The sequence below is a fragment of the Typopeltis vanoorti genome, chromosome 4, assembly GCF_054136105.1.
Source record: "Typopeltis vanoorti isolate ZY-2024b chromosome 4, IOZ_Tvanoo_1.0, whole genome shotgun sequence".
NCBI classification, from domain to species: domain Eukaryota; kingdom Metazoa; phylum Arthropoda; class Arachnida; order Uropygi; family Thelyphonidae; genus Typopeltis; species Typopeltis vanoorti.
The window spans coordinates 60,319,161-60,335,569 of NC_143552.1; the positions used below are offsets into that span (position 1 = coordinate 60,319,161).

Genomic DNA, 16,409 nt, shown 5'->3' on the forward strand with positions numbered 1-16,409 from the left:
GTTATATTCAACTGTTTATTAATATACAATATGCATTACTAAAGGAAACAATAACTAAAATTCATGAGCGAGGATTACATAAAAAATAATAATAAAATAAAATAAAAAATAAAAAAAACTTACTTGTTTCTTTGCATAACCTGAATTTCAGTAATTATCAATTCTTTTTTTGGCTGTTGGGTTAGATCCATTGTCTTAATTGCAAACTTTTCACCTGTTTCTTTATCTACTGCTGTGTAGACCATGCCTGATGCACTAAAAACAATACATAAATATATTCAAAACATTTCTAAACTGTGAATAAAGTTATGTTATATGAATGTAAATTTTTATAAACTGAAAGAATAAATTTCAAATTATAACATTAAGTTCACTTAATGATTTATGTGAACATCGAGATTTGATTCTTAAAACAAATTCATGAATAACAATTTTTATATCAGTTATTTCAAAAATTTTGCACTGTGCAGGCATGGCCAGTGAAATGATGTAATAGTTTCCACTTTCGTGTCAGTTGTAAGCTAGATTCTAAGTAAAAATATTACACTGAAACTACCAATACACAGTGCTAATGTACTATAAGTTAAACAGCCAACCTATCATGTATGGACTCAACATAAAAGAAATTGCATGCTTGTTTTTTTTTGTTTCTGATGTTGTGTTCTTCATCTACAAAAGAACTTCAAAACTGGCATCTTAGGTGAAAAAAACCCAAATGAGATTCACAATACTTTATGTGAAATTTGTGGAGATGGTAGTGGTTAGCACAGTGGCAGGCAAATGAGCTAAATATGTGTTGAACAATAACCCCATGGTGGGGTAATCGTCAACAGTTTGCTAGAAGAAAATTGATACAAACATGATGAAAATGCAAATGAAGTGGGCATCTCAAACATATTGTTGTTTTCAGAATTTGGACTAAAATTTTGAAGAGAAAAGATGTCACCAAGTGATCCCACTTCAGCTGACAGAAGATCAACAAGCAGCTTGCAAAAGGATTGAATACAGAAGAAATGCTACAACATTAAGAGGCTGAAGGTGAACAGTTTTTTTTAACAAAATATTTGCCATCAGTGAATCGCATATATGAGATTTTGAACCATAAGAAGTCATTTCTCCATCTCTTCAGCAAAAAAAAAAAAAAAAAAGTTACAAACAATTGCCATGTTGGTTGTTGAAAATCCACAACAAAAGACTTGACATGTTTGCAGCTAGCATCCTCATTTTGTATGAGATCACATGATATATCTGATCTTAAGGAAAAAATATAGATGGCAGTGTTTCCTTCTCTCTCACGCTTAGGAGTCTGTAATCTGCCTACTATGGACAGATAGAATGATCTGTTAATATCCACATTTGAAAATATAAGATATATGTTTGCTATTGTTATGGCAAGTTTGGATTGACAGACCATGCTTTGGACTCCATCAAACAGAATTAGATGGAAAAAACCTATGGTACTACATAGAAATTCTTACAAGTATGAGAGACTATTGTAATGAAATACTTCCCAAATCCCAATAAGTATGACTGCATTAATTTTCGAGAAATGTGCAGGAGAATCGTTTTTAGACCAACTCCAACATAATAGCTGAAAACTTTTTATCTAATATTAAAATTGCCAAAATATGATGGTATTTCTGTCCTTACAATTTTGAAATTTTTGCACCACTGCTACTTGATTGTTAGTACCTGTTTATATGACAAGTTTTTTGTGCTCTGAAAATGCATCAAAAATAATAGCAGCTTAATAAATATTTATTTTGTTCTCGTGGTGTTGTGTTTAATACTGCTAAACAAAAAGATGAATCCTGCCAAAACCTGTCTACATATCTGAAGAATTTATATTTGTTTTGGGATAAGGAGTCTCAAGAAAGTACTGTTCAGTGAGAGTTGTAAAATGTAGTCAGGAAAACTAGAATGCTTATGGGGGGGGGGGACTGCAGGCAACCTAGAGGTTAGTAAGTGGGAGAGCAAAAATCAAAATAAAAAAAAAAAATCAAAAATCAAAAATCTTTTTCAGCAATTGCATGATGCTGAATGTAACTCTCCAAGTTCTTAACTTTAGTGGGTTGAGCAACATGTGAAGAAGGGGATATTGAAGTTTATGGCAGAAGTATTCAGAATAGGGACACGGAATTTTTAGCATTGGTTAGCACAACTTGGTCAAAAGTTATAGACATTAGTGAGACTTAGTTGACCGAGGACGATAGTCATAGAAATAGAATGCAAAGGATATAGTATCTCCAGAGAGGACAGAAGGAATAGGATGGGGGCTAATAATAGAAGAAGAAGTGAAGCTAAGTAGAGTAAAAGTACATCAGGAAAATAGGATACAAAGGACAGTTCACACCACATAGCCAGGGGACCTCAGGCTATGTTAGTGTGAGATGAAGGCCAACAGGATCTGCTGAATTAATGACAATGTTCAACGTGTATTTCATGTAGGGAAATAAGAGTGGTGTTGAATAGTAATAGGAAGAACAGAAGACTGACAGTTCAAGAATGGGAAGCATTTACAATATTAAGTAACCTTAATGTTAATAAGGCTGTGGGACTGGATGGGAATATCACCATATATACTATGGAGAACATGCAAAAGAGCCAGCAGTGCCCTTGACTTGGTTGTTCAACAGAAATCTGGCAACAGAAACAAGCCCAGAAAGAGTGGAAAGTGAGAAAAATAGTGCTACTACATAAGGAAGAATCCAAGTCAGTAGTGTTAAACTATAGGCCTGTGTGTGTGTGTGTGTGTGTGTGTGTGTGTGTGTGTGTGTGTGTGTGTGTGTGTGTGTTAAGTAGTGGCGAAGCTGTTAGAAAGGCTGATTAGAGACAGAATACAAACTTGGATTGATGAGAATAGAATTCTTCTGAAATAGCAGCATGCATTTGTTAAGGGGAGGTCAAGCTTTAGTTATTTGTGTACTGGATAGAGGAGATGCTTAAACTGTGATTTATCAGGATTTTGCTAAAGCATCTGATCAAATACTGCATGATAAATTACTGTTTAAATTGAACAGGATGAGGATGGATAGTCAATTGGAAGCTTGGTTATAGGAATGTTGACTGATATGAGCCAGTGAGTTCTGTATGAAGGTGCAGTATCTTAAGAAAGGAACGTAACCAGTGGCATATCACAGGGTTGTGTTCTGGGACCACTGTTGTTTAAAAACTTATATATCAATGATATAGTTCAGGGTGTGACAGGAGATATTCAGTTGTTTAATTTGCCTAGTCTTCATCTAAAGTCAAGAAACCCTTTCTGGTCTATGGGCGAACTTTCTTCAGCTGCCTTACCATCAACATCTGACATGTGGAGAGAACACTGGTCCAACAATCTTCCAACGAATGGCTTCCTGGTTGAAGATACCGGTGCTCCGCGGCCTGGTTTTGCTCTTCCTAGGAAGATCTGGTCATTTATCAACAGGATCAGAACTAATCAGGGCAGATGTGGCTACTTGCTACATAAATGGAGACTGTCAGACCACCCTTATTGTGATTGTTCTCCCATGGCCCAGACGATCACTCATATTGTGAATGACTGCTCAAGGTGTCAATTTCATGGTGGTGGCCTCTAGGACATCCATGAAGTAATGGATGAGACCCTGGATTAGCTTTCTGGACTGGACATTGACCTGTAACTGCTTTGTATTCCTTTTGCCATAAGAATAAATAAATAAATAAATTCATTCATTCAGTAAATGAAATAAAATCATTTCATTTCGTATGGTGATTCAGTGGCTGTGAGCCCCCTTTTACGGGGAGGTATGGCACCACTTCAATCCCCCCTATTTTTATCCGGGCTCAGGACCGGAATAGCTGACAATTCAGACCTATGGCGAGAGGGATTGTCTTAAGTATTCTTGACTGTATCCGTGTGTGTTCGAGGGGGGGGGGTCAGTTTGCCTGCTTGCGGGATGAAAAACCCCAAATAAACTGGGGGGAAAACCCTGCTATCCACACCCAAGTCCAGCTAACTTGACTATGGCTGAGGAAGATCCTTAAGCTCCTCACGTTGTCAATGGGAATCGAAACTAGGACACTCCTTCCCCAGGCATATGGTTGCGAAACGGATAGCCACTAGGCTAACTACACAGACATAAATAAATGTTGCTAAGTGATACAGTTTAGCCAGAGCAGATGGAATGAGGTTAGCATATCAAAGGATCTCTACTTCAGGAGGTGGAAGCAGTAAGGGATCTTGGGGTTCTTGGTAGCTAGGGAACTGAAATTCAGATAGGACACATAGCAAAAATTGTAAGGGTTACCCAGAAAACTGCTGCTATAATGCAAAGAAAACTGACATATACCAATAGAGGTGATAGTTTCACAATATAAGGAACTAATTAGGCCTCATTTGGGTTTCTTTGCACAGATTTGGTCACCTGGTTATATTGGTGATAAGGAAATACTGGAGAGAACACAGAGATGAATAACAGACACTCTCAGAACTCTGGAATATTGTATGAGACAGTTTGAGGAAATATGGTTTCATATATTGAAGACTGGAGGAAGAGGAAGGATGATATGAAGACTTGTAAGTTGATGACAAAAGCCTATCAAATAGATACAGGGGAATTACTGCATAGGATAATGGGAGATGTGAAAATGAGAGGTCATGCCCTAAAATTGTACAAAGGTTATGTGAATAAGGATGTGAATAGGAGATTTTAACTTAGCAGATGGTTAATGAGTGGAATGCATTGCCAGTGCATTGCAGAGTAGGTGGCGAGTGCTGCACCACCAAGTATATTCATGGCAAGGCATGATAGTACTGTGGCCGGTGTATGTGCAACTTTCCCCCCATGAGTCTTCGGACCCCATGGAAGTAACAGTAATACCACACCTTATGATGTTTCGCTTTATGATGATCTCTTCAATTATGCCCAATGCACATTCACACGATGATGCATTCACTTATACAACAGTTTTAGTGACATGACACAGTGGTGAATCAACCAAAGCACAGTAATCATGAACTCAGTTCAAATTATGTCATTGCTCAGCACGTCTGTGAATTTGGTGTTTCACTGTGAATTATTACCATCACCAGTAACATTTTATTGTTGTGAATAATGGTAGATAAAATTCAAAGTAAAGTACTGTTGCTCCAGTGAAAAGAAGACACATCAACCTATTACATGCTAAGATTAAATTTCTTAAATTTAATATACTGAACTTAAATATTAAACACTGTGATAGACCTCATGCTAAACTTGCCTTACATTACTGTTGATAAAAACAAATAAAGTTCTAAGCGACGTGAAAATTGCTACCAGTTAATACTACCGCTATTTATAAACGTGACAATCTTTATTACCAAAATGGAAAAAAACTGAAAGATATAGATTATTCACCAAACTGGTTAGCATGTTTTCCCTAAGTCAAGCTAATTCAGAATAATTTTCATTTGCAAATATTATTATAAATTTTTTGTTTGTACGGAGGCTGTTCAATAAGTTATAAGACTATATTTATACAGAAATCAGATTACCTTTAATCGTCATCATTTACATGGTCTTTTTTGAAGTAACTACTGTGAGACGCGATGCATTTGTCCCGATGTTGCGTCCACTTCTTAAACACATGTGAAAGTCCGTTTTTTGAGAGTTCTTTCAAAACTGCCTCCACAGCTTTTACACATACTTTGTTGCTTTCAAAATGGCAGCCTCTTAGTGGTTTCTTGAGCTGAGGAAACAGCCAGAAATTGCACGGTGCGAGATCAGGACTGTATGGAGGGTGTGGTAGGATATCTATGTTGTTCTTCTGCAAAACGTCCACTACACAACCAGCAATATGTGGCCTTGCATTATCGTGGTGCAATAAGAAGCCATTCTTCAGCAATGGACGCTTCCTTTTGACGTGCTGTACCATTATCCGTAAAACATCCGCATAGTATGAGCCATTTACAGCATTCTCGGGCTCTACAGCATGTTGGTAAACAATACCTTTGTAGTCAAAAAACATTATGGTCATAACTTTATCAGCTGATTTTACAGTTTTTGCTTTCTTGGGGGTAGGTGAAGACGGATGCTTCCATTCACTGCTTTGTTGTTTCATTGTAGGGTCATAGTGATACAACCAAGCTTCATCTGCTGTAATGATGCATTTTAAGTTGTTGCCTTCTTGTTCCAGTCTTTCTTTCCATTCTGTGCACACATCCACTCAATGCTGCATTTGCTCCGGTGTCAAGAGTTTGGGAATCCATAGGACGCAAACATTTCAGTCCTAAATGTTCAGCCATGATTGAGTGAACACTTCCCACAGAAATATTCAGGACAACATGCAGCTGGCGTACTGTAATTCTGCGATCCTCCTTGATGATAATCGCTGTTGTGTTGATCATTGTCTCTGTGATGGATGTTGAAGGTCTTCCCTCACGTTCAAGATCTTCCACATTTTGCCTTCCTTCCTTAAAAGTTTTATGCCAGCGAAAAACACTTGCCCTCGACATTGCTTCATCGTGGAAAGCTTCGCGTATCATGTTAAAAGTTTCCGATGCCGATTTTTGCAAACACACACAAAATTTAATCGCATAACGCTGTTGCAAGGATGCTTCCATTTCGATGACTGGTCGCAGCTTATAGGTGCACCGAAACAAGCTTGCTTTTAGTCACATGACACTCTGGCACATCAGCCCATATACGCCATCTATCAACCTCTTTTGTTAATATAGATAGCAACATTTCTTTATTCCACAGAAATTAATATTGTGATGAGTGGTTTCGCAACAGTAAAATTATTAAGTTTCCAAACAGGTGCAACCATTAAGTTTATGTAACTTAATGGTTGCCCCTGTTTGGAAACTCGTACAGCAAAGTATATAAGTTCTTTTCGCTATACACATTGGTACTCGGTCTAGCTGCTCACTGATGAAGCCTCAAAAAAGGCTGAAACCAGTCTGGGTAGTGACCTTCCACCATAATGTAATAACAGCATACATTTCCTAGGAAATGCATTTTTACATTATGGAAAATACCTAAGAATAGCGATCAGAGCTTCACCACCTCTGCTACAAGTTGTCTGGTATCGTACTACGTACTAGGGTCACTTGCATTTGCTAACGCTAGTGTCGCCGATACTTTATAGTTTTCTATATCGGCATGAAACTCTCTGATTACGATCTTTAAGTTTTTATTCAGTTTTAAAACAATGTGGGATTTAATTTCCCCTTAATTTTAATATTGTTTATATCGCCGAAATGAAGCTTATTAGCTCTTTATATTTATGTAAAATTAGTCTTATTACTTACTGAACAGCCCTCGTACATCTGCCATAAATAAATGTTCTATTTATGTACATATGACTGCTTAAAAACATAAAAATCATTATATGCATCTACAAGTGGGAAAGGCAGAGAGGGGGAGGGGTAGTGATTCACTATGATGGTGGAGTCTGGAAATTGTCTTGTGCGTCTGGGGGGGGTATGCTTGCAATAATAATAATTCACAGGGGGGGGATTATAAGGGTTGAATGTAGATGGCATGCCTTGACAAATTAGCACAGTAAGTGCAGGTCAAGTAATTATTATAAGAGAGTATAGATTGGGAGGAGTAATGGTCAAAGGGAGAGAAGGAAATTGAATTGATACAGCTGATGGGAGATAAATTACCTGAGACATCATGTAATGGAGGGTGACAATAGGTTTGTTTGAGAATGCTGGATCTAGTCACCAATCTAATGTTGCCTCCACTTGGGGAAAGTGATCATGCATTCTTGACATGAGAAATTGCCAGGCATGCAGAATTTTCTGTTAAAAAAAGATACATATGGGATTACAAATCAGATGATTATGACAAGCTGAAGAGCCAGCTTTCAGCAGTGCCATGGCATAAGAATTTGGAGGGGGAGGAATGGTGGTGGGAGATGGTCAAGGGGTGTTTGAAAAAATAGTATCAGACTATATACTTACAGTCAGAAAGATAAAACAGATTGATGAATTGGATCGATGAATGGCATTATGAAGCAGGAGCTGCAGACAAAGAGCATACGAAGTACAGGCAAGAAGGGTGACCTGTATGGTAAGGAAGGTCAAAGCTAATTAACAGAGAAAGCTAGCTGAGGTCAAAAGCAATCCTAAAGAGTTCTTTCACTATGTGGCAAGTAAAAGGATGAATTATTATGAAAGGATAATCATAAAAAGTGCAAATGGTAGGAAGGTAACAGAGGCAAACCAAATAGTTGAGGTAATGAGTGAGCATTTTACAAGGGTATACCATTCTAAGTGGTGATAATGAAATGCAGGATATAACATCGCCTGATGGGAGAATAGAGGTTGAAGAAACAGAGTACTTAGAATAATGCCGAACCTATGCAAACATGCCCATGGGACCAGATGATATATCAGTCCACGTGTTACGAGAATGTGCAAGGGAATTATCAGGTCCTCTGACCAAGCTGTTTAAGCCTCAATACTGGAAAGATGCAAATGGAAAAAGAGCAAAACAGTCCGCTGTATAAAGGAGGCTTCAAGAGAGAAATAGCAAATTACAGGCCAATTAATATATCAGGAGTGGTGGTTAAAGTATTCGAGAAATTAATAAAAAATAGAATTCAGGACTGGGTGGAGAGGAATGTAATGTTTTATAAGGGGTAACATGGTTTTCTGATAGGTAGGTGTTGCCTTAGCAATCTGTTCATTTTTATTATTAAGTAACAATGGAGTTGGATATAGGAAATAGCTACTGTGATACTGCTAGATTTTGCAAAGGTGTTTGATAGGATTCCTCACAGAACTCTGTTGCATAAATATATGGTGATTTGGATCAGAGGGTGGTTGATGGACAGATATCAAAAAAGTGGTTTATGGAGGAGTGGAATCCAGAAGAAGGTAGGTGACTAGTGGTGTATCACAGGGCTCAGTACTTGTACTTGGTCCTCTGTTGTTCAATCTGTACATCAATGATGTGATGAGAAATATTTGTTTGCTGATGGTGCAAAACTAGGAAGAGTGATAGTAAATGAATGTGATATAAAGATCTAGCAGGATGACTTAAATAGACTGGCATTATGGACAAAGCTAAATCTCTGCTAGTTTAATGTGGCCAAGTGTGAGGTAATGAATTTTGGGAAGAGCAGATCCTTGTTGGAACGAAGGCCTTCTTTTCCCACTCCATCTGGCAGGAAAGCAAGCCTTTATTCAGACTGTTCCTAAAAAAAAAAAGATTAAAGTCACTTTCAAACTATCATCTCATTATCATCACCTCGGTCTTCTTGAAAATAATGGATGTCATGAAATGCCAACTTCATCACTATCTAGATGACCACGAATTAATTATTTATGTTGAGCCCATACACAAGAGGCTGGTTAATTGACCTATAGTATGTTAGTACTGTGTATGGACAGCTTCTGTACTATTATGAGAGATATAAGTGAAAATAATAGAAAAGAAATGGTAAGGTTGAGAAACAAATTAAGGTATGTGCAGAATGAGGTAGGACATTTAGAGAAGACAGCATGTTGAAAGTATGTTTCAGAGGAGCAACGACAGGAGAGTGAGGTTATGGAGAGAGAGAGAGAGAAGAGGAAATGCAGAAGAGTTGACTGTGCTGGTAGGAATAAATGATTTGTTCCTACCTCTGAAAGTTAGAGAAGCTCTGCAAGCATTTCTAGAGACAGTGAAGTGAAAGTGTCAGAGGGAGAATTTCAAGTGTGTTGCCAAGGTAACAGTAAGGAGCTGAGATGAGCAACAATTATGAATGGCATGACTAACTAGAATGTGCAGGAAGAAAACACTTAAGTATGTGGATGTATGGAATAAATCTAAAGATTGGAGACAGCTGTTTGCTGTATATGGTCTACATTTGAATGAGTGGCAGTGTGAAGCAGACGTAAAAACAAATGTAAAAACCCTAGATGATAGGACTGAATGTAAGCTATCAGGATCAGTGAGAGATAGAATTGTGTCCCCTCTATGTGGAACTTGAAGAAAGCAGAAATGATGACTTTGAGGCCATTTGGTATGTGAGGTTGAGGCGTGTATGAATTTTAGATATGCAGTGGGATGTTGCTATAGGATAGGAAACGTAGAAGTGTTTAATTATATATAAGACTGGTGAGTAACAGGAAAGTGATACTAATGGGTGGTTTAATTATGAAAGCATTGAATAGACGGGTGTTAGTGAAGAGAATGAATTCCTTGAACTACTTAAGTGTAACTATCTTATATAGCATGTAGTTGAAGCAACACATGGAAAAAGTGTTGTATTTTAATAATATTGTCTCATACAGTGATAATAGAAGATGTTAACCTCATGCCACTAACTAGGAGGGGTGATCGTGTGGTTTTGATGTGGAAGTAATTACACAAGTACCAGCGTCAAAAAACGAGAGAGAGAGAGAGAGAGAAAGAGAAATGTGGAATTACAAAGCAGGATACTATGATAAATTAAGGAAACAGATTAGTGATGAGCTGTACGTAATCAATTGAAGAAGTAAATCAGCAGTGCCCAGGACTTGGTATGAAATCAATGCTTTATAGCATTGTCAGACTGTATTCCATAGGCTGAAGCTGTAAAGCAAAACTCTAGGAAATAAATTATACTTGACAGACTGTATTCTTGTTTAATCCTCTATCCAAATATAATGAAGTTTATGAATATTCTGCTTATATATAGAGGCATTTGACTTCACATTAACTTCCTAAGTATTCCATAATGCACACACATTTCCTTTCAGATGTATATATTGCATTGCATTGCATTATAGAATGGTCACTACCCAGACAGTTTCACACCTTTATTAAGGTACTGTTAAAGTGTGGAGGGTACCTCTTTCCAAAAACCCTGAGTGGTATACAAGATCACTCTAAATCTCACTATGACTATCAAACTCTTCACTCCTGACCTAAATCACTCCATGACAGGTAACTCAGTGGTGACTCCACTCAGTAACAGGCAAAAATGCTCTACTCCTAGGATTCAAGCCCAAAGACAAGCATTATTAAAATGTCTGGGAGCCAGACCCAGGAAGATACCAAAGTTGAATTAATGAAGAAATCATATATTTTCCATATACAAGTAATAAAAAAGTGTATCACATTATACAAAAAAAAAAAAAAAAAAACTCTGGATCAGAGATAGTTGCAGAAAGTTTTTTTTTTCACTTGGTTACAAAGTAAATTATACTTGACAAATTATATTCTTGTTTAATCTTTTATTATGAAATAGTAAAGCACTATGGGATACTAAGACAACTGGCATGAAATCAAAAGCTTCTAAATACAAGTAACCTTGTCATGAAGATACTTCATGCAAACTTGTTTATGGAGATGGAACACACCTGAACTTTTGTAATGTATCCCCTGAACTGAAGTTCAGGGGATACATTACAAAAGTTCAGGTGTGGTGAATAAGTGGAATGCATTGCCAAATGGGTAGTAAATGTTCCAATGCTGTATGTCTTAAAGGCAGAGTATGACAGTTATTGTGGGCCTGTTTGACTTCTTGATAGGAGAAAAAGACACAGAAAACTAAGATCTAGGTGAAACTTGAAGTGCCTTAAAAACTAAAATATAAGATCTGATAATATGGAAGTGATGACAGATAAGACACATGGACAAAAATTGTCAATAAGTAGTTAGTAATAATGCAAACTCTTTATGCAGAATGCAGTATCCTTTATATCCCTCGATACAGGATACTATGATATATGAAGAACTGGATGTAAAAATTCTTCATGCCTTCCAGGAGAAAGTATTCTAGTTAACATTCCTTAACTATGATAAGAATTCATCATTAAATTTGTCTACAACATATAGAACAGTGAGAAAAAGAAAGTTTTAATTACATATCAATTTTATCTACTCTATAATATAAAATGATAAGCCTTTTTTTGTAACGTTTTTGTGTCAAGTTATTTGAAACGTTTTGAAACTCAGAGCAACCCAGAGTGTCGAGTCATCAGAATTCACAAGGAGAACCGACCTACCAGACCGGAACTGGGGGGGGGGGGGGGGCATAGGCATCAGAGAGGAAGAGACCGCTTAGTCAGTCAGTCAGTAAATAAAATGTTTACAACTTTGCATCAATAATTACATATTGGAATCCAATTTCATAGTTAATGAAACCAACTGAAATAACCTTTAAAACACATCTATGCAGTAATACATAGATGCACAGTGTGCCCATTAGGACAGCCCTTTGAATAAAAGTAACAAATGTGTTTATAGTTTTGACTGCTAGTGTGTTGTGATCACAGATGCAATTTTTGAGTTGGGCGATGCAGCAGTTTTCATTGAAATAAGAGTGTGTGTGAGTGGAGCGTGTCAGAAGTTGCATCATGGAGCAAAGATGATATGATAAAATTTTACTGTAAATTAGGAAAAACTGCTGCAGAAGTGTACTGAGACCTAAAAAAAAAAGTTCATGGTGATGACTGAGCTGTACACAGGTGTTCTGGTTTTCAATGTTTAAAGTGGGGAGGGAGTCCTTGGAGGATGAACCACACTACTGGAATTATCTACTGCAAATTGTTTCTGAGGATGCCACAGTGAACAGTCAGTATTATTTAGGAGTAATGCAAGGTCTGTATGCCCACATGCAATGTGTCAGGAAAGAACTGTTCCACAACAGCAAACCTGTTGCACAACAATGTGCCCCTGCACTGCCTGTGAAGTAATTTCTGGCTTCGAAGTCAATCTGCGTGATGACCCCCCCCCCCCCACAATTCACCAGATTTTTCCTCTTCCCAAAGATGAGGTATGCCTTAAAAAAAAAAGGGGGGGGGGGCACTCAGTGACACTGAAGACATCCAACGCAGTGTGACCCAGAGACTGAAGGTGGTTCCTGTTAAGGACTTCTACCGTGCCTTTGAACATCTGTAAAATATAGTGCAGATGCAAAAATGTTGCATGGAGTTAGAGAGAGATTATTTTGAATTTGTGTAATTAACAATTAGAAATGTAGTTCTTTGTTTTGATATAATTGTTTTCTCATTACTTAATGGACACACTGTGCATACTGTAAACATATAAGCAATAAGCGTGATTGGGTGAAGGGATTAAATCTGATTACGTCAAATGTGAGTTAAGTAAACGTTGCAGAATGGAATTCTTATGTAAGTCAAAGACTGCATGTATTTATAACAAAGAAACAAATACTTCAACACAAGTATTTGAAACAAAAATGGCAGGGAGAAGACCAGAACATAAGTGAACTGATGGAAGTTCTTTAGAAGATAAAATACAGTGATTGAATCAAGATTTTGACAAATAAATGATCAATTTAACTGAAAACTTTAATTGTGTTGAAGTCCATATTTGGTAGAAGTGAAAACCAGAAGCCTTGAGTAAGGATCTACCAGATATCATGACGATGTTGGCACATCATCATGATATCAGGTACATCCCCTTGAGGGTATATAGTTTAAAACGAATTTGAGAAATACATATACATGATGATATTAAATATCCTTTAGAGAATATCGTGCATATAATTGTTATATGCACTATACTTTCTATACATGTTATAAACTAAAAAAAATATCAATCTAAATTTTACAGCCATTATCTGTAATTGTTATATTGCATCCACACAAAAATAATATTTTAATGTCTTGCATTAAGAAATTTTAATAATTATCACAGCAACTAAAGAGTATACTCTTCAGGAGTGTTGATTCGATTATAAAGATACATTAAAAAAGCAAATGTATCCAAAGGTCTCCATATACACAAAAGAGCCCACTCAAAAATAATAATGAAGAATATGGTAAAAGACTTCAGTTTTTAAATAACAAAATACAAAATAATATATATATATATATATTTTTGCTTACCCTGATCCAATCTTGTTGAGGAGTGTATATTTATGTTGAGGATCTCCAGGACACACAATTTTTTCTGTTAAATTGACAATTTTTATTATTTAACATAATTCTCTATTCATTTTACTGTCAAAACTGATATGTGGTAAATAGATTTACATTTAAATTGCCTCAGCTAATAAGATAATAATACACACAAGCAATAAATATACGAACAAGGATTGATTTATGGTATAGAATTTATGCACATCTTTATGCCATAACATGGTATTTATAATGATTGCTCCATGCCCTGAACAGAAAACCAGAAGACGCTCACCATTAAAATCCTTTCTAAATTTTCCCCAAACATTTTTATATGTTGATATTCATTTCCTACCTTTCTGTTTAGATCAACAAGCACAGTTTTCCCTTTATGTCAGGGAAGGTGCCCTCTTTATTTACTTGAAAAATTCCCTTCTCTACTTCTTCCCAACTAAAACCTTCTTTGGAACCATATGCACAAATAAGTCTTCATGTCCAATTTCCCATTCTGGAATATGCCAACATCACTAACTTGAAGGATGCCAGTGATAAGTTCATTTTCATTTTTAGTATTTGATAGTACAGCTACTCCTTCCTTTCCATGATCACTACTGATAGTTCGAACATAACATTTTAGCAATTATGTACCAGCACTTCATTGTTTTAATCTTCTTCAACTTGGTGACATTAATTATCTTGACAAGGTACTTCTCTAATTCTTCTGCCAGTTCTACTTCTGTCAAAACTTGTTGCTACTTTCTATGCTGATGTGGTTAAAGTTTGTTCCGGTAGCTGACTTTTCACTGTTCATCCAAATTTCCTGACCAAAAGGGGGCTTTGTCTTGCCAGGCAACGCTCTAGCCAGCACAATATCCTCATTTCTGTTCATGATTTAAGCAAATACAGAATACAATTGCATTGGCTAAGTCACAAATTACCACCCATCCTTGTTTGTCCAATATTCAAGTGAATATTTAATAAAAGGATGTACCATAAGGAGGAGGAAAATTGGATAATGTATCAGAAGCCCTGGTCAGTTCTCTGCATTCCTTATAGAATTTGTGAAGATCTCCTTCCAGTTATTAAGTTTTTGCCTTTAGCATTTGGGCTTGCCTATGGTGGTGTCATCACCCTTCTGGAAAATTGGTGGCACTCAAGAACCCCTAGTATTCCATTACATGCCATCTCAGGCAATTATTATTATTATTATTATTATTATTATTGTTCCGGGAAACTCCAAGGAATTGACAGACTCATCGAGGGAGGCCCTAACACCATGTCTGGAACAACTATTCAACATACACACAGTATCTATCATATATTGCCTTGAACTCATTCACGGTCGTAGCACCCACAACAGACTCTGGAAGCTTATTCCACTCATTCACCACTCTCCAAGTAAAAAACCTAGCTCTAACACCCTTGTCAACCACGCTCTTGCCCAGCTTCCATGCATGGCCCCTAGTCCTCCCACCACCAGTCATATTTTCAAAAATATCTTCTGGATCAATCTTATAAAAAACCTTCAGTAATTTGAATGTCTCAATCATATCACCCCTCCTTCGCCTATCGTCCAATTTCTGCAACCCACAAATCCTCAACCTATTCTCATAAGGTTCATTCCACAGACCTGCTATCATCTTGGTCACTCGTCTCTGGAGCCTCTCCACTTCCTCCCCATCACGAAGAAACCCTGGTGCCCATAACTGGGCACAGACGTCCAGATGGGGTCTTATCAAGGCTCGATACAGAGGAACAACAACTTGCTTCTCTCTGCATGTTAAAGTATTTTTCATAAGCCAAGTGATTTGGTGAGCTGTTTTAGTTACTTTTGCAATGTGCCCTCTAAACTTCAACTCCCTATCCACCAGCACTCCCAAATCCCTGGCCTCATCAATCTCCTGGAGTACGGTTCCACCTATGCGATATACTGCTGCTATTCTTTTCACCCCAAAGTGCATAACCTTACACTTTGCCACATTAAACTGACATCCATTTTTCCTAGCCCAGTCCTCCAAACTATCCAAATCATCCTGTAAAATTTTGACATCCTTGCACTCACAATTGCTCTACCCAACTTTGCATCATCAGCAAACAAGTGAACACTTCCTCTCAAATCCTTTCCAATATCATTGATGAACAAATTGAAAAGCAGTGGTCCAAGAACAGAGCCCTGCGGCACTCCACTAGTCACAAGACGTCTTTTTGACTCCACTCCTGAATAAACCACTCTCTGGTATCTCTCCTTCAACCACCCTCCTATCCATCTTACCAACCCTATATCTATCCCCATCTGCTCCAGTTTACTGATTAGGGTTCCAAGTGATATCCTGTCAAAGGCCTTGGCAAGGTCCAGTAGTATTGTAAACCCATTACCTCTATCCAGTTCAGCTGTCACTGTGTTATAAATCGTGAGCAAGTTACTGAGGCATGATCTACCCTTCACAAAACCATGTTGTCCCCCCCATACAATATCCCAGTTTCATCTATCCAATCCTGTATTCTTTTCTTGACTAATTTCTCTAAGACCTTGACAATGATTACTGATATGCTAATCAGTCGGTAATTTACAACAGCGGTCTTGGAACCACCTTTATGCAGTGGAACTATTTTCCCCTCC

At 37.3% G+C, this 16,409-nt stretch overlaps 1 protein-coding gene across 1 annotated transcript in view; it reads right to left on the bottom strand.

The window, feature by feature from the left end:
• LOC150107352 (serine/threonine-protein kinase PAK 1-like) overlaps window positions 1–16,409 on the bottom strand; it is a 101,140-nt gene that overhangs the window by 12,779 nt on the left and 71,952 nt on the right. The window contains exons 6-7 of the mRNA XM_090391217.1: window positions 13,778–13,841; window positions 124–255 (exon numbers count right to left, since the gene is read on the bottom strand). Coding sequence (XP_090247343.1) covers window positions 124–255; window positions 13,778–13,841 — 196 coding nt within the window. The remainder of the gene's footprint in view (window positions 1–123; window positions 256–13,777; window positions 13,842–16,409) is intronic.